At 42.7% G+C, this 23,013-nt stretch overlaps 1 protein-coding gene across 2 annotated transcripts in view; it reads right to left on the bottom strand.

Moving 5' to 3' along the window:
- VAMP7 (vesicle associated membrane protein 7) overlaps nucleotides 1-11,487 on the bottom strand; it is a 56,631-nt gene extending 45,144 nt beyond the window's left edge. Inside the window, exons 1-2 of one of the 2 annotated variants that reach the window (XM_004390919.1) lie at nucleotides 11,323-11,487; nucleotides 3,011-3,165 (exon numbers count right to left, since the gene is read on the bottom strand). In XM_004390919.1, coding sequence (XP_004390976.1) covers nucleotides 3,011-3,156 — 146 coding nt within the window. In that variant the 5' untranslated portion in view covers nucleotides 3,157-3,165; nucleotides 11,323-11,487. Of the gene's footprint in view, nucleotides 1-3,010; nucleotides 3,166-3,347; nucleotides 3,523-11,322 lie in introns of those variants that run through there. The other variant, XM_012559876.2, reaches the window with a different exon arrangement.
- Between the last annotated feature and the right edge of the window lie 11,526 nt (nucleotides 11,488-23,013).

Consider the following 23,013-nt stretch of genomic DNA (forward strand, 5'->3'; position numbering starts at 1 on the left):
ACAGCAGAGAAAAATGAATTGATTGAAGTACCTCTTGAAGGAGAGAATGACTAGGATGTGATGAAGAAGTCAATATGATTCTGAAGTTTCAGGCTTAGCCAACTGAGTAGCTAATAAGCCTATTAAAGAAGAAAGGAATGGAAGAGAAGACCAGATCTCAGGGGGAAGATGATACGTTCAATTTTGCATGCACTAAGTCTGAAGTATCCATGAGGCGTCCCAGTGGACACGTTTACATAGTAGCAGTTTAGTAATATGGAGATGTCAAACATTCGTGAAGTCAGGATCAGAAATATAGATTTGGAAGTTAACATTCAGTGGAATAGCTTCATTACAATGGTGGGATGGAAGTCGGGATGTTGAGGCAAGAAGTATTCGCTTCTCTTTTAAGAAATTTGGAGGTGAAGAATGGGAGTAAGACAGGGAAAAAACTTGAAGAGACAACTGAGTCAATAAAAATATAATCTTTAATTTTATTTTTTAAATTAACACACAGTGAAATGGATTTTTTTGGTGTACAGCAATAAAAGATTCTTTGATTGAGACGATTCAACATGATTATAGGAGAGAAACCAAGGCAGACGGTTAAAAAGAAAAAAAAGTCAGTGACGAATGATCATCCCAGCGGATACAGGAGAGGACTGGATCAGGACATAGACTGATAACATCTCCTTTTTCTACTATAGCTGCTTTCCCTAGTCATTTGTATGGATTGAATTGTGCACCCCCACAGGAAATGTGGAAGTCTCAGAAATAGGGTTTTTCCTGTTATGTTAATGAGGTCATACCAGAGTAGAGTGGGTCCTAAACGTAATCACTTCTGAGTTATAAAAAGAGCAGAATAGACACTGACATACATGGAGCAGGGAGACATATACCACATGAGGACCTGTCTACAATCCAAGGAATACCAAGGATCACCAGCAGACACCAGAAACCAGGAGAGAGGCCCACATATGGAACCTACACAGCCAAGACCATTTCACTTTTCAGCCTCCAGAACTGGGAGACAATACATTTCTGTTCTTTAAAGTCACCCACCTGTGGTGTTTCTGTTACTGCAACACTAGGTAACTAAGATAGCATTTTCCTGGGAACTGACTAGATACACATTAGAGCATAAGCCTAATAAGTTTCGGAAGAAATTATAAAGCCACACCCACAAGAGTCTGTGACTGTTTAACTACCAAAGCAGCCTCTAGTCCCCCAAACCTACACCAGCAGGAAGTAGACTATAAAACCTGTACAGTTCCCAAAGATGATGTACTCTTCCAATACTCATCTCGGATGTAGCCAGAGAGGGTAATGGACCAGGAAGAACCTTCAGGAGAGCAAAGCCAAGTGTCAGGGAGAAAGTCAAGGAGCTCTTCCAAGAAAGCAGAACCACTAACCACTCCACAGTCAGAAGAGGGAGTCTTTGAAACTGTTGCAAAGCAGTTATTTGATCACTACTAGGAATCAGTGACTTCTACATATTTCTCGTTCTTCCCTTTTCCAGATTGGAGTCTGTAACTCCCACTGTGGTGATCCTGTTCTTATTCCACCATTGTCTATTGGGTTGGGTCAGGGGAGCAGAGGGAACAGATGACTTACCTTTTAGTTTATGGTCAGTGTGCCACAGGAGCCACCCCTGGGCCTGACGGAGAGGGCTGTGTATCACCCAGAGACTCGGGATTTAGTGCTGGATACAGCGACCAAAAGAGACTTTGGGGCCACACACCTTGGAGAGAATGTGTTCTCTATGTTTGGGAAGAAGAGTATACCCAGATATTTGGGTAGCCAGAGGAGAAGACTGGAAGACTGCAAGTCGTCCCCTGATATCCTGTGACTTCTTCCAGAGTAACAGAGTTTTAGCTGAGCACATGGCTGCACAGCCAGAGACCACGTTTCCTGACCTCACGCACAGCTACGTTAGCTGCGTGACTATGTTCTGAACAATAAACTGCAAGCAGAAACAATGTGTGCTACCTCTGGACCTTACCTTTAAAAATACTGTGCAAGCACTGGTAGGTAACAAGAACTGACGCAGCTGCCTTGGCCAGACTTAGAAGCCACTAACTGAGAATGGCAGAGCAATCCCACCAGTACTGAACCACCCATCTCTAGACTATCTCTTTGGGGACTCTTACAGTAGCTCCGAGTATACTCTAACATATATACTATATGTTAGCCCTAGAAAGTAGTAAGGACCTTCTTCTGAGACAAGAAGTAAGGAAATAAGGATGGGTTAAGTAACAAATTTTTACATAAAGATGAGGAAGGTTGAGGCACTTTTTTATCTGATTACTAAGATTTTCCATCTATGCCATCTCCGATCCATTCTCCAACCAGCCACCAGAGTGAGCTTTCGAAAGCAAAATCCGACCTTGTCATACTCTGGGCTGAAAACCTTCAGTGCCTTCCTACTGCCTTCAGGATAAAGGGCAACCACTTATGACTTCTCTCTACCCATCTCTCTCTCACCAACCTGGGCACCAGCCACAGAGAACAAGTGCATTTCCCTAAATTGGCCCTATAATCTTATGTCTCCATACCTCTCTTTCTGCTTTTCTTTCTACCTGGAATTCTATCCCTCTAACCTCTACCTCTCACCCTCCACTATAATTATCTATGGATCTGACTATCTTGCTCACTAAATTATAACCTCTATGAGGGCAAATACTGTTTCTTGTTGTATCCCTATCACAAGCAAGGTGCCTGGCAATGTAAGTGCTCAGTAAATATTTACTGAAGGAATGAACAAAGGAATATTATTTATCTTATCTGCATCAAGTTTCATATAGCCAAGAGCACTTTAGCAAAATCATTTTTACATGTAACATTTCCGTATCTTTCTTTAAAATAAATTCTTAATATTATTTCAATGATAGACTATAAGAATTACACAATAAATTTATACTTAATAAAAACAGATGTTTTCTAAGCTGGTAAAGGTTATTGTTCTGTGAGCTTATTCAAATTATCTACCAAGTTTTCTTTCACCCTCTCCCACACGCGAAGCCGAACTCACTTGCCATGTGAGTATGTCAGTTTGTTATTTTCAGAAGGTATCTTAGCCAGAATCTGCTCTGTCACCTCCAGGAAGTTTCCTCCACACCAAGCATGTTTGGCAAGGATAGTGGTTCCCCTGGCAACAACAGCAAATAGAATGGCCATGGCTTCAATCTAGCAAAGGGAAAAAAGACACATAAGATTTAGAGTATTTCTTTGACATAATCTTTCAAAAGTAACTTATCATTTATTAATATCATCTGGAGACAGTACTAAACAAGGTGCTATAACAACATTAAACTTAACAGGCTTAAAAACAAGTTTAAAAGTAAGATCACAGTCTTTAACAAGCTTACCAACTTAAGCCAGATATGCATGCATATTTATGTTGTTACTTCCGAGGTGCCTCTGGGTGGGTTTGAACCGCCAACCTTTCAGTTAATAGTCCAGCCCAGCGCCTAACCATTTGCACCACCCAGGGACTCCTGCGTATGTATAGAGACATACAAAATACGATATTACACATACACACATTACACTAGTAGATTACATTTACAAATTATACAGCACAAACCGATATAACCCTTTTGAGAAGCAATGACTATATACAGCAAAGGGACACAAAGATGTCTTCATCCTTTACCCCAGGAATACCATCCTGAAAATTTATCCTAGGAAAATAATTCAACAGAAATTACAGTCTAGATTCACAAAGATGCCTATTAACAATAATAATAGCCCACTTTTATTAAGTGTTTACTATGTGTCAAGCACTGTTTTAAGCACTTCACAATTATTAACTCATTTTATCCTCACAAACAACTCAATAAGATAATACACTATTATGATGCTCCTATTACAGATGAGGATGCTGAAGCACAGATGACTTTAATAATTTGCCCAACATTATCCAGCTACTAAGTGATCAAACTGGGATTTTACTCCAGGCAGTATGGTTCTTGCCCCTATACTGCACACGGCCACTAGCATAAAGGCATTACCCATAGTGGAAACTAAGTAAAAATAACCCAAATCTTCCACGACAGGAATGGTTTTATAAATTATATTAAGATCCTTTATAAACAAAACATTACTAAAATAATACATCATGAGCTTTAGATTATTTTTCTCACGTTTGGTTATGAATATATACCATTTATTTCCATACAACACCCCAGTTTCTCTTAACTAGTGGCAACAACTTGTAAAAAGAGATAGACACTTATTATTCTTAAACTTATTGTTATCTGTTAACATGTTCAGCTTCACCCCATAGACTAGCAGTTCTCAAACTTCAGTATGAATATGAGTCACCTTGGGTGGCAGAATGAGAGTCGCCTGTTAAAAAGTCAAATTCTTGGCACTATCCCCTGAAATTCTGGTTCAATAGGTCTGAAAGAGAGACCCTGGAGTCTGCATTTAAAGCAAGCCTCCCTGGATGCAGGTGATTCATACACCCATACTTTGTGAAACACTGCAGCAGATTATACACTGCTTGAGGTCAGGGAACATGCTGATTCCTTCTTGGAATCCCTGCACCAAAGGACCACAAGGACTGCACGCAGAGCAGAAAAGGCACTCATCTGTTTCTTGAGCTGAACTCTTCTTAGTGTCTCTTCTTCATTCCACTGTCTAAATGAGGGTCTTTGCGAGGGTTTTGTCCTCAGCTATCTTCTTTCTGGATTTCTCCTTACACATATGTAGCAATTTATAGTTTCCTAATCACTTTTTCATACGTTATCTCTCCCTTGATCCTAAAAGCCTCCCTTGACCACATATTGCATTTCAGGTACTGTTCCTTTTTTCTTTTTCTTTGTTGCCAACCCCACGACATGTCAACACTCTCCCCTGCTTGACCTTGGGTTCCCCATTACCATCTTTCCTGTCCCCTCCTGCCTCCTCATCCTTTTCCCTGGGCTGGTGTGCTCATTTAGTCTCGTTTTGTTTTACGGGCCTGTCTAATCTTTGGCTGCAGGGTGAACCTCGGGCGTGACTTCGTGACTGAGCTAAAAGGGTGCCTAGCGGCCATATTCTCGGGGTTTCTCCAGTCCCTGTCAGGCTGGTAAGTCTGGTCTTTTTTTGTGAGTTAAAATTTTGTTCCACATTTTTCTCCAGCTCTGGCTGGGACCCTCTGCTGTGACCCCTGTCAGAGCAGTGGGGGGTGGTAGGTACTGTTCCATTTCTTAAAATCATTCTATATACACACTATCTCTGCTTCTCCACCTTCTTTTAACTCTTCAACTTACTAGAATATGGCTTTTGCCCTTAACACTCCACGGAACCATGGTTGCTAAGATCACCAACCACCCCTATGTCGCAAAATACCGTGGTCACGGCTCATTCTCACTTCACTTGACCTCTCAGGAACATTGAGCACCGCTGATTAACCCTCCTTGAAACGCTCTCCTATGTCTCTGGCTACTCCTTCTGTCTTCTTGATGACTCCTCCTCCTCTAACTGACCTTAAATTTAAATGCTGACTTTCCTCAGGGATTAGTTCTGCACCCTATCATCCCTAGATGAGTTCATCTAGACCTGCCATTTTAAACACTGTTTATTCGCTGACAATACAATGCATACAGAAAGAAAAGTGCCATAGATAAAGCCCCAAGGCACAAGCAACAGCGAAGGGAAAGGCAGATGAATAAGGGCCTACGAAGAAGATTGAGGACAAACTTGGAAAGTGACAGGAAAGCCAGAAGAGTGTGGTGGCCTAGAAGCCAAAGGGAAAATTTTTTCAAGAAGGAACGAGTGTCAGCCATGTTCACTGGTACAGAGACTATGAAGAAAAATAAAAGCTGTAAAACTATCATTGAAATTTTATAACAAAGGAGGAGGTCATTGGTTAGGATCAACAAGACACACAGAGACAAATATAAACAAAGAGACAAGAAATCATACACATAGTCCCGGAGACAGAGAAATGGGAGGGAAAAAAAGAAAAACTAGCCGCCTTCTTAGTCCCTGAATAGCTTCACGAAGAAAACTGAGTTTGGCAACAATACACAAAAGATCTAGCGTTTTGGTGAACCCTAAGTTCGTTATTGGAGCCCTGGTGGCACAGTGGTTAAGAACTTGGCTGCTAACCAAAAGGCTGGCAGTGCGAATCCACCAGCTGCTCCTTGGAAAGCCTATGGGGCAGTTCTGCTCTGTCCCATAGGGTCGCTGAGTCAGAAATGACTCGACAGAACACAACAACAACGAAGTTCATTATGAACCAGTGACATGAAGTAACTGCTATCATAAATTACATTAAGGAACAGGGTGTCTTGATCTCTTTAAGTAACATTGCCATTACACTCTGTGCTAGTTAAAACATGTGGAACACTGAATTCAAGTCTGGGTATAACATTTCAAGATTGGATAGAAGGGCAATGGTATGGGTGAGAGATCTGCAGATCTCATCACCTGAAGAATGGCTGGAGGAACTAGAAATATTTAACAAGAATAAGAGAAAACTTAGAAGGACTATGACAGTAGTCTCCAAATTTTTATAAAGTACAGTCGCCTGGAACAGGAAACACATTATTCAGAATATAAATGGGGTAATGGATACAAGTTACAGGGAAACGGAGTTTTGTTCAATAAAAGCATTCCCCAATTAAAACATACCTAACTGTTAAACATTAGCTACACAGAAACAAACTTTACCTTCTTCCCAGATGTCGCTAACAGGAATTCCCTTCTCTTTCTTTATCTCTTTTGCAATAGACTCTGTAACGCTGTGACGAGTATTGGGTAACAGAAACAACCGTGGCAGAGGGTACACTACATCTGAAGTCAGAAAACCTCGCTCTGCTAATTGCCAGCGGTATATGAATGCCTACTAAACCATAAAGTGATATATAAATATAAGATAACATTCAGGAAGAAAAAGAATGAAAAGATAAACCAGAGAGGGAAGAGAAGGAAAACAAGATAATGGAGTATAAAGGAAAAGTCCTGTCTCAACAGTATTCCTCCCTGTTCTCTTATTTACTCCTTGCTTGGTTCCAGAATCATCAACCCAATTCTACTTCATTTCTGCTAAGATTCCCCCACCTTAGAAACTCACCATTCCCCCCAAATCAATCCTACTCTTCCTTCTTCATATATTCACATCATCCAATTTGCCTTCTTCCCCTCTCCCAAACCCTTCTCTTTCCTCACTAATATTGGAGTCCTGTCCCTAAAGCTATGGGTCACAAGGGCAACCACCAGAGCCTGGAGTTTGAGAAGTCTGTTTCTACTGCCTAAAGGTTCCATAAGGAGCCCTGATAATGCAATGGTTAAGAGCTAGCCTGCTAACCTAAACGTCGGCAGTTCAAACCCACTAGCAGCTCTGCAGGAGAGAAGACCTGGTGATCTGCTCCTGTCAAGATTTCAGCCTAGGAAACCCTCTGGGGCAGTTCTGCTCTGTCACATGAGGTCACTATGAGTTGGAATCGACTTGATGTCACACAACAACAACAACAAAGGTTCCATGAAAAGGATATTTTTGCTCCAGTTGCTGGGATTCCAAAACAACATACGCAATGGGAAAATCCAAGTTAGAATTCCAGATGTAGTTTTTCTTTAAATAGAGAAATTATTATAAATTATGGTGAAGGTCTGAAGTCCAGTAAATTAAAGGTTAAGTAAGATGCTACTGGCTGGTATAAGAATCAAATTGTTTATGGATAGCATTATTTATAGGGGAAAATGAATTCAGAGTTTCAAACAATAATCTTACCAAGGAACTTTTGGAATATCTCCCTTTGCAAGGGATTGCCTGTATAAAGAAAAATCTGCTAACAAAATAGCACAGCATCAGTATAAATGCTCTTCCTCAGTGGAGGCATTCAAGAGAGGTTAAAGACAGTGTCAGGGAGCAGAGCAGGGGAAAAGACCAAGTCAGTGTTTCTCACACTGGAGTCCATGTATTCTGAGAAATTTTTCAATTCTATATTTTTATTCTGATAACATTAAAAATATATAAGTATATTCTGGATCATGTACACAATAAGTACCTTACAAATGAGCAATGGCAACTTCAGTGCCGCCTTTGCACTCATGTTTATAAGGCACAGGCGTCAAGAAATCCCCTAAAGTGACAGTGCTTAATTTTTAACGTCTTGGTAAGTACACCTGGCTCTTAGGTTGGGCACATCCTAAAATCATAACGACAATCACGACTTAAACACTCTTGTACTCCTGTTATGTTTTTTAAATCAGTTATAATGACAACATTTATCTTTTGCAGTCGTGACTTACAATGGAAAGATACCTGCGTGCAATAAGTCTTCAGCTGTATTTTAAGAACTGAGACTTTTATCTCACATTCTGAAAACGACAGTGTGGCAGAATAACTAGCACTTGAATTATCTCCGGCTAAGGAGAAAATAATACTCGAAGATGGGTTTTACCAACTGAAAACCAAATGATACCATAACATGCTGTACAAAGGTTGTGTCACTGTTCAAACGGAGAAAATAAGCGTAAGAATCAACTGCTCACACAAACCACGGTAATACAGTCAATGACAAATCAAGAGAAAGTATTCTGTATCATTATATTACTGCAAGGGGGTGTATTATGTAAATTCTCACAACAGTTCATTAACAGAATGTTTAACAGGAAATAAACGATGGAAATTAAATTTTCCACTCCTGTATCATGGGGTGTACTATTAAACTAATTGTCCCATCAAAGCAATGGGGGTGGTACACAAGGTGCTCAGGAAAGAGAAGGGAACTCATTTTAGAAGAGACCTATGGAATAAGGCACAGAGGTGAGAACAAGCTAGGAGAGGTAAGGGTGAGACGGAATGGTCCACACTTGGTGAGTGAGAAGGTTAAGGGACAAGGCTGATTAAAGGAACTGTAGACATTTGGGTTTGATCAAAGAGTCTATTTCAGTTTAACACATATGTACTGAGGGTTTACTATATGGCAGCCAATGTGATAGACTCTGGAGATATGAAGACGAGTAAGAAAGATCCCCTATCTCAAGCGATCCATAGTATGACGGGGAAGACAGACATAAACAAATAAATGCATAAAGTGTAATAAGTATATAACCTAAGAGCGTACACAATTGCCGAGGAAATTTCCTTAAGTTTTGCTAATCGCTTTGGATGAAGAAAAAAGAATGCAGGTGTCAGTTTACGTATTATAGGGATTTCCTCAGTATACTGTTATAATTATTTCCCCCAGAGGAGAGTGTTCGTCTGTGTTTTATAGGAATTTCCCCAGTATACTGTTAGGATTATTTTCCCTTGAGAAGAGGTCAAAGTCTATTTCACCCTCACTATGTTCCCAGTACAAGGAGCCCTGGTGACGTAGTTGTTAAGCGCTTGGCTGCTAACCAAAAGGTCCTCAGTTCAAACCCACCAGCTGCTCCACGGGAGAACGACGTGGCAGTCTGCTTCCATAAAGATTTCAGCCTTGGAAGCTCGATGGGGCAGTTCTACTCTGTCCTAAAGGCTCGCTAAGAGTCGGAATCGACGCAACGGCAATGGGTTTGGGTTTTTTGGTTTATGTTTCCAGTGCCCAGCACAGTGCCTGTCATATTCCCTCAAATATTTGTTGAGCAAATAAGTGAGTAAATACCAAGCATGTTTTGCTTTAACTATGCTATAAATGATAGATAACTTTATAATCAGTAGGACCTGGCAAGAAGAATATTTTCATTACCAAAGTATCTCCCTAAGTAAGATAAAGCAGTTGAGTAGACAGTAATCCAACCCCAGACTCTTCTGTCTGGGTCTTAAGAGGAAATAAGCCAATGAGAGCTAAACCACTAACTCTGATGTAATAATCTTAGAGAAGACAGAATGAAGAACAACCGTTACTATGACAGACCAGGAGATGGGGGGAAGGTGATGTATTTATAAACCCCACCCCCACCCAAGCCTGCTCACAAGGAGCCCTGGAAGCACTGAAAGGTTGGCGGTTCGAACCCACTCTGGCTCCACGGGAGAAAGACCTGGTGATCTGCTCCCGTAAAGATTTAAAAAAAAAAAAAAACCCAAACCCATTGCCATCAAGTCGATTCTGACTCATAGAGACCCTATATAGGACAGGGTAGAACCGCCCCATGGGGTTTCCAAAGAGCAGCTGGTGGATTCAAACCGACAACTTTTTGGTTAGCAGCTGTAGCTCTTAACCACTGTGCCACCGCACTGGGTTGCTATGAGTCGGAATAGACTCGATGGCACACAAGAAGAAGCCTGGTCACAGATCAAGACTACTGTTATCATTACAAATATTATTTTTGGGTGATGCTCTGAGACACAACCCAATCCCTCTGTCTTCCTCAGGACAGAATTCCACCCTGTCAAGTCAACCATGTGTTTTATTTTGCATTCACCACCATATAAAATCATCTTGTTTATTCCTGTTTTCCCCCAACTGCCACCCCCCACAATCCTGAGAGTAGTGATCGCTATGTCTTGTTTACTGCTGTATCCTTAATATGTACAAGCGTGTGTAGTGTATATTAGCTGTTCAATAAATATTTATTACACTAATGAACGAATCTGTTCTCCGCCACCGCTATTCAAACAGAAACCCCAGAAAAAAAACCATTGCGGTGGAGCGGATTCCAACTCACAGAGACCCTATAGAAAGAGTATCTCAAACATGACAGTATCCTCCGGGATCAAGAGTGGGAGAATGGAGGTACAGGTAGTTGACAGCAATTAATAACACAGAAAGAAAAGGACTTGATAACCAATTGTTTGTGGGGGTTATGGGTGAGGGAGATGTAAAGCATTTCCTAAATAGTCTCGTACATAGTCCGAGTTTGACAAATGTTGGCCATTAATAACAATAATGATGATAGATACAGGTCTGACGCTCAGGAAACAGGTCTGGGCCCCAGACACAGTTCCTACCCGAATCTAGGAGGAAGAGGAATGTCAACATCAGGCGGTAGAGGAGGAGCGCGCGGGGGGCCAGGAGCATACAAAGGGTAATGCAAAGCCAGTAGTAGAGGGTGAACCAGACGCGTGACGACATCGAATCAAGGGTGTGAAGAGGAGTTTTAAGAAGACTTAGTGATCGAGGGATTCAAATGCTACACAGAGATCCCAAAGAATGCAAACTGACAGAAAGTTAACATTTTCCCTCCCGTAACAAAAACTGAAGTAACACATTCCGAACCTCTTTAACTCGAGGCCTTATCGGCGCCATAAAACGCACTTCGCCCAAACTGGACTTGCCCGACAAATCGAACTGCCGACACCAGGGAAGCCCGAGTCACCCATGCACTGCCTCCTCGCTCCACCCCCAGCACCTTCCCGTCGACACCTCCGCCCTCCCTCTGCCGACGTCTCCCCCTCTCCAGTCGAGCGCGCCCCGCACCATTTACCTGTGCGGGCACCCTCGGAAACGCGCGCGGGCTCGGGACAGATGCGCACTGGTCAGCGCGAGGCCGCCAACAGCCCTCTCCCACAGGAGGCTGGCACTGCAGCGCCTCGGACTTCCGCGTAAAGCGCCCCGCTCGCGCGCAGCCTCCTGGGAATGTGAGCGCTCCTCCAATAGGAGTGGGCGACGGGGAGAGGCCAGTTGCTTTCCCAGGCCCGCACTTCCCAGAGGCCGCACTGCATTCTGGGGATGGTAGTTCAGACCGGCATAGCTCCGAGTTTGTCACGTGTTCCCTCAACAACTCTTCCTTCTCGTAAGCTCTGTGCCAAGCGCTGTACCTCCACTAGGCATTTTAGAAGTTCCAGGACCACAAGCGGTCTTGGTGGCGAAGTGGTTAAACACTCGGCTGCTAACCGGAGGGTTGGCGGTTAGAACCCACCAGCTTCTTGCTTCCCGGGAGAAAGATGTGGCAGTAGGCTCCCATAAAGATTAAAACTCATTGCCGTGGAGTCAATTCCAACTCCTAGTGACCCTAAAGGAGAGAGTAGAATTGCCTCCTGTCAAAGAGCGGCTGGTGGATTCGAACTGCTGACCTATTGGTTAGCAGCCTTAATGCTTAACCACTGTGCCACCAGGGCTCCTTGGAAACCCAAAGGGGGCAGTTCTACTCTTTGTCCTAGAGGGTCGCCACAATGGCTTTGATTTGGTTTTGGGTTTGAAGGACCACAGAAAGAGTCTACCAGCATTGAGTCACAGTGATAAATGAAGAGCCAGGCTTGCCCTGCGGTCTCTCAGCTTAGTCTCGGCAGATGACCTCGCCTGTTACTTCACAGACAAAATAGAATTCATCCAGCAGCAACTCCCTCCACTTTTGCCCGAAAGCTTTCTCAACTCCTTCTACCACTCACCTACCCTTTCTCCTATTCTTTTGCAATAACAACAACAATAAACTACTCTCCTTTGATCTAAGCACCCACCTAGACCCCTTACGTCCCTATTCGCTGCTGCCAGCTCAGAGTCTAGTTCCACTGATGAACCCTTCTGTCTCAACCCCAATCCCCTCTCCACACTCAGACTTAAGGTAGTGGTCTTTCTCTCACCTTTCCTTCCCAGCTACAATTCTCAACAGTGTTGCTAAAACCGAAGGCGCTTTTTCAGCAATTATCTTACTTCAACTCTGAAAGATTTTACATGGTTGATTATTCCCTCCTTAAAACCCTCTTATCTCTCTCTTAGGTCTTTCTAAGCCGCTGCACCCTCCCGGTGCCCCTCCCACATCTGTGGCAGCTTCCCATTTTCCTTCGAAATGGTCCAGTTCCATAGGGCTATGACCTACACTCTCTTCTTACTCTTCACATTCTTCCTGGGTGATCTTAACTATTCTTGTTGCTTTGGTTATCATCTATATACTGATGATATCCACATATAGGAAGTGGAGCCCTGGTAACAAACACAGTGGTTAAGGGCTCGGCTGCTAACCAAAAGATCAGCTGTTCTAATCCATCTCAAATCCACCAGCAACTCCTTGGAAACTCTATGTGGCAATTCTACTCTGTCCTATAGGGTCACTATGAGTCAGACTCCACTCCTGACTGCGGCAATGAGATTTGCTTTTTGGTTTAGACAAGACTCCTGTAATTCAGACCCAAATATCTAATGACAGCTGGGCAGCTCTTTTGTTGTTGTTGTTGGTAGGTGTCATCGAGTCGGTTCCAACTCATAGCGACCTGATGTGCAACAGAAGTAAACGCTGTCTGGTCCTGAGCTGTTGTCACAATCTTTGTTATACTCAAGCCCATTGTTGTAGTCACTGTGTCAGTCCATCTCCTGGAGGGTATTCCTCTTTTTCGATGACTATCTACTTTACTGAGCGTGCTGTCCTTCTCCAGGGGCTGGTCTCTCCTAATAACATGTCCAAAGTATGTGAGACAGAGTCTCTCCATCCTCACTTCTAAGGAGCATTCTGGCTGTACTTCTTCCCAGACAGATTCATTCGCTCTTCTGGCAGTCCGTGGTATATTCAATATTCTTTGCCGACACCATAATTCAAAGTCCTCAATTCTTCCTGGTCTTCCTTATTCACTGTCCAGCTTTCACATATATATGAGGTGACTGAAAACACCATGGCTTGGGTCAAGCACACCTTAGTTCTTAAAGTGACATTTTTGCTTTTTGACACTTTAAAGAGGTCTTTTGCAGCACATTTGCCTAATGCAATGCATTTGATTTCTTGACTGCTGCTTCCATGGGCATTGACTGTGGATCCAAGTTACATGAAATCCTTGACAACTTCAATCTTTAATCCATTTATCATGATACAGCTTATTGGTCCAGTTGTGAGGACTTTTGTTTTCTTTATATTGAGGTGTAATCCATACTGAAGGCTGTATATAGTCCTTGATCTTCATCAGTAAGTGCTTCAAGTCCTCTTCACTTTCAGCAAGGTAGGCTTGGGAAAAAACTGTCAACTAAAAAAAAAAGGTTAAAGGTCTCTGTAAAATGGCAGCATCAAATCTCGTCTAACTTCAGGAGGAGAGATGAAAATTTCCATCAGCACAAAGCTGATCTCGAGGAGGTATCTCTATCAGACATACCTCCACTCTCCAACCTTTTTTTTTTACCAATTCTGAAACCAGCTGTCCCTCCCACAGCACTCTCTACTCCTCTTCTGGATTTGATAATCTGTTGCAATGGCCACACAAAACTCACAGACCATACTTACAGTTAAGTGGTTCAGGGGATGAGGCCAGACCAAGACCCCTGTTCTGTAGGGAGGAACTTGGAGCTTTATCCTCTTTTCTTGTCGGTATTTTTCAAATGCTGTTCCCTTGAATAGATAGTTTAATTATTTTCAGAGTCTAAGTTTACGAATAACATTGATCACACATTTATTGATGTTTACCTTATACAAGAGTAAAAGTTTTGCTATTTTGTAAAACAAATTGGGAAACCTGTCTTCTTTGGTGATCTGAAACAAGACGACATGGCATTGGAACAGGAATTTCTTTGAAGACGTGAAACAACTCGGCAGTAAAATAGAAAAAAGTAAAATATGATTAATTCTTGACTTGCCTGACCTCTTTTAGTTTGTTGTTCGGTAAAATTAAAAGATATATACTTGGATTTGCTTGGCTTATTCACGACTGTAGGAGAAATTAAACCTTAATAAATGAAAGCCCCTGCTCACTGGCTCATTTTCCCCCAAAACTTGAATTGAGCATCTGCTCTTTGTGAGACTCGGTGTCGGTGGGGTGGGGTCCTAGGCAAAGCAAGACACACCCCTCCTCATAGGATAGTGGTGTCCAGGAGCAGCAATCATACAGGAGTACAGTGCCATAGCTTCTAAGAACGAACCAGGAACAGTTGCTGTCCAGTCAATTCTGACTCACAGAGACCCTGTGTGTCAGAGTAGAACTGTGCTCCGCAGGATTTTCAGTGGCTGAGTTTTTGGAAGTAGATTGCCAGTCCTTTATTCTGAGTTGCCTCTGTGTGGACTCCAACCACCAACCATTCTCCTGATGGACACATGTTTCCTATGATTAATAAGACTGAAATCAACATCTTTGAACATGGATTGTTGGGCAAATGTGTGTGTCTTCTAATCAGGAAGACATGTCAACACAGGCATTCCGTTTAAGTGGAAAAGGTTTGAATAGTTCAAACTTTTATAAATACTGGCAACATTATTCCAAAAATACACCAATTTGTCTTCTCAAAAATTAATGCATGTGAATATCCTACACTCTCACAAATATTTTTATCATCTTTTAAATTTTTGTCAGAATCATGGATGAAAAAATACTGTCTCACTGTTCTTTTAATTCGCATCTCCCCGATTTCTAATTAGGTTAAGCAGAACATTAGCTTAATCCCTCACCCATGTGAAACTGGATATAAGCAGTGAAGTCCCGAGTAACAGGATTCCTCTGGTCACGATGTAAGATTCTGAAATGTCAACAAGACATTTCCCCTTTACTTTGAGAAGCAAGGATTCAGTCCCAATGACCAGGAGTCAGGGGATGAGGCCAGACCGAGACCCTCAGCTAGTGAGGGCATAGGGAGGATCCAGGGGAGGGCAATTGCCAGAGTCCATGAGAGACACCACGTGCACAACCAAGTCCAGAGAGCCACGGCAGGCTGACCCTCAGGGCTCCGAATGCAGGGTTCACTGAAGGGTGGAGAAGGGACCAGAGGGGAGAGATGGTGGGGAATCTGGACGGAAGGCACAGGACAACTTACGTGAATAGGCTTGGAAGTGTCTCAAGCATCATTACCAGCTGGAAGTTGAGTGCGGTCTGAGTGGGCAGGTCTAGTGCACGAACGGACCAGGGCTATGCCAGACACCCCACCCTGCCTTGGAAGCCCCTCAACCTGCTGCCCATGGGTTAAAGTGTTAATGATGAAATCGCCTTCCATGCCCAATTCTCCCCCAGTCCTTATCCCCAATGTCTGGATCACTGTGGACCTGTGGTCTGATCCCCAACCCTGCAGGACCCCACCTCCCTACCTCCTCACACTCCTACCTCTTCCCTTCCTTTCTCCCTCCCCACCATCAAAGAACACAGAGACACACACATCTCTTTCACACCTTGGTGTTTTATTTTAATCATCACCATTGGTGCACCCTGTTGGTGTAAGATTCGGTCCCCACACCCAGCCCTCTGGAGATTCTGCGAAGAGTTTTGAGGTCTCTGACCTTGCTCTGAAGCTCCTAGCAGCATGGGACATCGCTTGAAGCGGTGGACTTCTCCAAGGCCTCTTGGGATTCTTGGTCCTCGCATGGCTCATTTAGCTTCAGTTTCTTATTAAACTTGTGATAATGGCCGAATAGTGTTGGCCCTCTAGCTTTCTTAAGCATTTTTGGGCGGGCGGAAGTTTTCGGAGGGGCTTTTTTATTCAGACTCCCCCGAGGAGATCTTTTTACCCCGGTGGTTGTCTTCCGCACCTGAAAATACAACAGGGTGAGCACAGAAGGGCATTGGTTTGGGGGAAAGGGATGTAGGACGGATGGGAACGGGCACTTTATGAGAAGAGGTACCGGCCGAGGAGGGGTTTGTGCCAGGCAAGGACAGGGAAGAAGTCTTGGGGGATCAATGGGGAAGAAGAGGAGGAGCTTGGGTGCGGTCGGCTCACCTCGACACTGCCCCTGGACCTTGGTTGACCGGGGGCCTTCACCTTGACACTGCCGCTGGACCTAGGTTGACTGGGGGCCTTCGCCTTCTTCCTCCCTTTGGTGCTTGGGATCGGGTGTTCATCAACTGCGGCTGACGTTTGGGGTTTCTCGGTCGTCTTCGCCATGTCAAGGCCTTCTAGTGGTCTACCCCAAGCCTGCCTGACGCCTCCTGTTTATATCCCTCCCCAGGAGCCACACCCTTAGGCTTTGTTTGGTCAGCAAGGTACTGCCCAGCCAATGGTAGCCCATGGAGGGTGTGACATCACAAAGCACAACCTGACGCCTCCGTGGGGAAGAGGGATGCTGGGGAGGCCAAGGTGAGGCTTAGACGTCACAGAGCACAGCCCGACACTTCCATGGTGGGGTTGAGGGGAGATGCTGAGGAGGCCAAGATCGTCTGGTTGGAGAAAGGAGGCATCTTTTTCTTTTAAATAATAGTTTGTTGTGTTTTCAGTGAACGTTTGCACAGCAGATTAGGTTCCCATTCAACAATTACTGCACGAATTGTTGAGACATTGTTGACAATTTTTACGGTGTGCTAATATTCTCATTAATTCCCTTCTGGATGTTTCACAACTGTAATCTGGTTTCCCTGTCCCCTTACCCTTGCATCTTTGCTTTAGAGTAGCTGTTGACCGTTTGATCTCATACAGATGATTTTTTAAAGGTGCACCGTACTCATGGGTAATAAGCTTTATTTTATGAGCCAGTCTGTTATTTAGCTAAAAGCTGATCTCAGGGAGTAGTTTCAGTCCAAGGTTTATTGAGTAGCTCAGGACAATAGTCTCAGGGAGTCCCCTAGTTTCAACCAGTCCAGTAAGTCTGGACTTTTCAAGACTCTGAGTTTTGTTGCACATTTTTCTCCCCTTCCATCAGTATCCACCTATTGTGGCCCTGATCAGAACGGTCATTAGTGGTAGCTGGGTACCGTCTATTTCTTCTGGTCTCAGAGTAGATGAGGCCATGGTTTGTGCAGACTGTTAGTCCTGTAGACTAGTTTCTTCTCTGAGCCTTTGGTTTTCTTCTTTCTCTTTGCTCTCGATGAGAAGAGGCCAATAGTTATATCTTAGATGGCCGCTTTCAAGCTTTTAAGACCTCAGACACTACTCACCAAACTAGGATGTACAACATAAACTTTGTGAACTATATTATGTCGACTGACTGTGTTGTCCCACGAGACTATGGGCCTAAGGCTTCAAACCCAGAAAACCAATCCTGCAAGATGTTTAGTTATGTCTAAGAAATATCCATAACTGTGCCCCTATGTGCTTTATTATACATATGAACATACATGCATGCACACACATGTATATACATATACATATGTTGTTGTTGTTAGGTGCCGTTGAGTCAGTTCCAACTCATAGCGACTCCATGTACAACAGAATGAAACGCTGCCCAGTCCTGCACCATCCTCAGAATCGTTGCTACGCTTGAGCCCATTGTTGCAGCCACTGTGTCAATCCATCTCGTTGAGGGTCTTCCTCTTTTTCACTGACCCTCTACTTTACCAAGCATGATGTCCTTCTCCAGGGACTGCTTCCTCCTGACAACATGTTCAAAGTATGTAACACATAGTCTCGCCATCCTTGCTTCTAAGGAGCATTCTGGCTATACTTCTTCCAAGACAGATTTGTTCATTCTTTTGGCAGTCCTAGTATATTCCATATTCTTTGCCAACACCATAATTCAAAGGCATGAATTCTTCTTCAGTCTTTGTTTTGTTAGCTGCCATCAAGTTGACCTCAACTCATGATGACCCCATGTGTATCAGAGTAGAACTGTGATAATAGGGTTGTCAATGACTGATTTTTCAGAAATAGATCACCAGGCCTTTCTTCTGAGGCACCTCTGGGTGGACTCAAACTAACAACCTTTCCATTATCAGCCAAGCATGTTAATCATTTGCACCTCCCAGGGACTCCAAACACATATTAGGATGGTTGAAACTAAAAAAAAAAAAAAAAAACCTGACAGACACCAATTTCTGTGAGGATGAGGATGTGGATGTGGAGTAACAGGGACTCTCATTCATGCTGGTGGAAATGTAAAACAGTACAGCCACTTTGGAAGACAGCTTGTCACTCTCTTACTAAGTGAATCACCTTAGTATTTATTCAACTGATTTGAAAACTTATATCCACACAAAAACCTACATGTCAACGTTTATAGCATTTTATTTGCTAACTGGCCAATACTAGAAGCAACCAAGATGCCCCTCAATAGATGTACACGTAAACAAACTGTGGCATGGCCATACAATAGAATACTATGCATCAATAAAAGGTAATGAACTACAAGCCACGTAAAGACATGGATGAATCTTGAAAGTGAGAAAGGTCAGTCTCAAAACGCTAGATAGCGTGTAATTCCATTGATATGACGTTCTAGAAAAGGCAAAATTCTAGAGATGGTAACCATAACAGTGGCTTCTAGGAGTTCATGGGGGGGGTTAAATATGTGGAGCACAGAAGATTTATTAGGGAGGTGAAATTCTTCTGTATGATACTATAATGGTGGATAGACAACACTAAGCATTTGTCAAAACCCATAGAACTTTACAGCAAAAAGAGTGAACCTTCATGTATTCAAATTCTAAAAACTATTTAGGAGGTTGGGGAATCTCAGGTTGGAATGCAAAATGTGACAAAAAAATCTACTGTCTTACAAATATATGAACAGTGGAGTCGTTAGAGGGGTGCATGGGGTGCAGACCTTACCGGGTGACACTGTCAGGGGGGTACCACCAAAATGACTGTCTATAAAATGTTTGTGCAGTGTTTCAGCAGAAATTTATTATTTTCTTATAAAAATATCCCTGTCGTTAGTTATAACAACAACAACAAAATTTTGGCCAGCCCAGCGTACATGTATCAATATACCTACAAGGCTAAAACTCTATGCTAATTTACTTTGTGAACCTCCTAATGCACTCCGGTCAGAGCTGTCGTTATTACCCTATTACAATGACGCTTTGAATCATGCGGCTTCGTCTGCAGGAGCTACAAGCATGCGCTGTTGTTTTCATTACTGTCAGTATTTTTACGGTCGCTGATTATGCCAAATTTTCTGGTGTTTTAGCTACAATATAGAGGTAATTAGCAAGAGGGTGTGACACCGTGAGTTACTGCACTGGGTGACACCAAGCCAAGTGACACCACTGTGTATGAAACAACCGCACTGAAGGATATGGGGTAAAAAGGTACTAACCTAAGTAACTTTGAAAATGAGTGGAATTTTTAAGACTAAAGTAAAAAGGAACCAATGTAAAAAGGAATTGTATTCTACCTGATAAAGTTGCTTCCCATGGGGGTTAAAAAAAAAAACCATTGCCATCAAGTCAATTCCAATTCATAGCGACCCTATAGGATTTCTAAGGCTGTAAATCTCTATGGAAGCAGACTGCCACATCTTTCTCCAACGGAGTCGCTCGTGGTTTCCAACCACTGACCTTTCGGTTACCAGGTGATCACTTTAACCACTGTGCCATGGGGGTACAGGTCAACAATTCTGAAACCCCTATACTTGTATACTGGAACTGAACAATTAATTTAATGGGAGTGAGATGGTGGGAGCCAGGTTTCTCACGGTTGGAGTGGGAGGTTACAGACAACAAGCAAGGAGAGCAGGCTAGAATGATCCCTGGGATAATGTATTAGATTTGGAGACATCAATATGAACTCATGTTCGGCTTAATACATATACAGATGGTTACATATATAAATATTTATAGATATTGTACATGTTGTTGTTATAAGGTGCCATCGAGTCGGTTCCAACTCATAGCGACCCTATGTACAACAGAACAAAACTCTGCCCGGTCCTGCACCATCCTCACAATCTTTGTTATGCTTGAGCCCGTTGTTGCAGCCATTGTGTCAATCTATCTCATTGAGGGTTGTCATGGATTGAATTGTGTCCCCCAGAAATATCTGTCAACTTGGCTGGGTCATGATTCCCAGTATTGTATGACTGTGTACCATTTTGTAACTGATGTGATTTCCTTATGTGTTGTGAACTCTATTACTATGACGTAATAAGATAGATTAGCCTATAGATGAGGTCTATGAGATTAGATAGCGTCTTAAGCCAATCTCTTTAGATATATAAGAGAGAGAAGCAAGCAGAGACACACGGAGACCTCATACCACCAAGAAAGCAGTGCCAGGAGCAAAGCGTGTCTTTTGGACCTGAGGTTCCTGTGCAGAGAATCTCCCAGACCAAGGGAAGATTGATGACACGGACCTTCCTCCAGAGCTGACAGAGAAAGCATTCCCCTGGAGCTGATGCCCTGAATTTGGTCTTGTAGCACACTGGACTGTGAGAGAAGAAACAGCTGCAAACATCCATTAATAATCACAACATAGAATGCACAAATTATGAATCTAGGAAAATCGGAAGTTGTCAAAAATGAAATGGAACACATAAAGATCAATATTCTAGGCATTAGTGAGCTGAAATGGACCGGTATTGACCATTCTGAATCAATCATACGGTCTACTATGCCGGGAATGACAAAGTGAAGAGGAATGACGTTGCATTCATCGTCAAAAGGAACATTTCAAGATGCATCCTGAAATACAACACTGTCAGTGATAGGCTAATATCCATAGGCCTACAAAGAAGACCAGTTCATACGACTATCATTCAAATTTACACACCAACCACTAATGCCCAATATGAAGAAATTGAAGATTTTTACCAACATCTGCACTCTGAAACTTATCAAACATGCAATCAAGATAAATTGATAATTACTGGTGATTGGAATAGGAAAGCTGGAAACAAAGAACAAGGAGCAGTTGGAGATCGAATGATAGAATTTTGCAAGACCAACAAACTATTCATTGGAAATATCTTTTTTCAACAGCATAAACGGTGACTATACATGTAGACCTTGCTGGATGGAATACACAGGAATCAAATCAACTACATCTGTGGAAAGAGACAATGGAGAAGCTCAGCGTCATCAGACAGAACAAGACCCAGGGGCCGACTGCGCAACAGACAATCAATTGCTCATATGCAAGTTCAAGTTGAAGATGAAGAAAATTAAAACAAGTCCAAGAGAGCCAAAGTATGACCTTCGGTATATTCCACCTGAATTTAGAGACCATCTCAAGAGTAGATTTGAACACTAATGACCAAAGCCCAGGCAAGTTGTGGAATGACATCAAGAACACCATACATGAAGAAAGCAAGAGGTCATTAAAAAGACAGGAAAGAAAGAAAAGACCAAAATGGATGTCTGAAGAGACTCTGAAACTTGCTCTTGAAGATTGAGTAGCTAAAGTCAAAGGAAGAAATGATGAAGTACAAGAGCTGAACAGAAGATTTCAAAGGGCGGCTTGAGAAGACAAAGTAAAGTATTATAATGACATGTGCAAAGACTTAGTGTTAGAAAACCAGAAGGATAGAACACGCTCAGTATTTCTCAAGCTGAAAGAACTGAAGAAAAAATCCAAGCCTCGAGTTGCAATATTAAAGGATTCTATTGGGAAAATATTGAACAACCAGGAAGCATCAAAAGAAGATGGAAGGAATACACAGAGTCACTACAGAAAATAAGAATTGGTAGATGTTCAGCCATTTCGGGAGATAACGTATGATCAAGAACCAATGGTACTTAAGGAAAAAATCCAAGTTGCACTGAAGACATTGGTGAAAAACTAGGCCCCAGGATTTGACGGAATACCAGTTTAGGTGTTTCAACAAACAGATGCAGCACTGGAGGTGCCCACTCGTCTATGCCAAGAAATTTGGAGGACAGCTGCCTGGCCAACTGACTGAAAGAGATCCATATTTGTGCCCATCCCAAAGAAACGTGATCCAACAGAATGTGAAGATTATAGAACAGTAAATATTGTTAATATCACCCGCAAGTAGAATTTTGCTGAAGATAATTCAAAAACAGTTACAGCAGTACAGGGAACTGCCAGAAATTCAAGCCGGATTCAGAAAAGGACATGGAATGAGGGATATCATTGCTGATATGAGATGGATATTGGCTGAAAACAGAGAATACCAGAAAAATGCTTACCTGTGTTTTATTGACTATGCAAAGACTGTTGACTGTGTGGGTCATAACAAATTATGGATAACATTTCGAAGAATGGGAATTCCAGAACACTTAATTGTGTTCATGAAGAACCTGTACATAGAGCAAGAGGCAGTCATTCAAAGAGAACAAGGGGATACTGAGCGGCTTAAAGTCAGGAAAGGTGTGTGTCAGGGTTGCATCCTTTCACCATACTTATTCAATATGTATGCTGAGCAAATAATCCAAGAAACTGGACTATATGAAGAAGAATGTGGTGTCAGGATTGGAGGAAGACTCATTAACAACCTGTGATATGCAGACGACACAACCTTGCTTGCTGAAAGTGAAGAGGACCTGAAGCACTTACTAATGAAGATCAAAGACTACAGCCCTTGTGGGGACCATGGTCTCGGGGAACATCTAGCTCAATTGGCATGACACAGCTTATAAAGACAATGCTCTACATTCTACCTTGGTGAGTA

The sequence above is a fragment of the Trichechus manatus genome, unplaced genomic scaffold (assembly GCF_000243295.1).
Source record: "Trichechus manatus latirostris isolate Lorelei unplaced genomic scaffold, TriManLat1.0 scaffold00354, whole genome shotgun sequence".
NCBI lineage: Eukaryota > Metazoa > Chordata > Mammalia > Sirenia > Trichechidae > Trichechus > Trichechus manatus.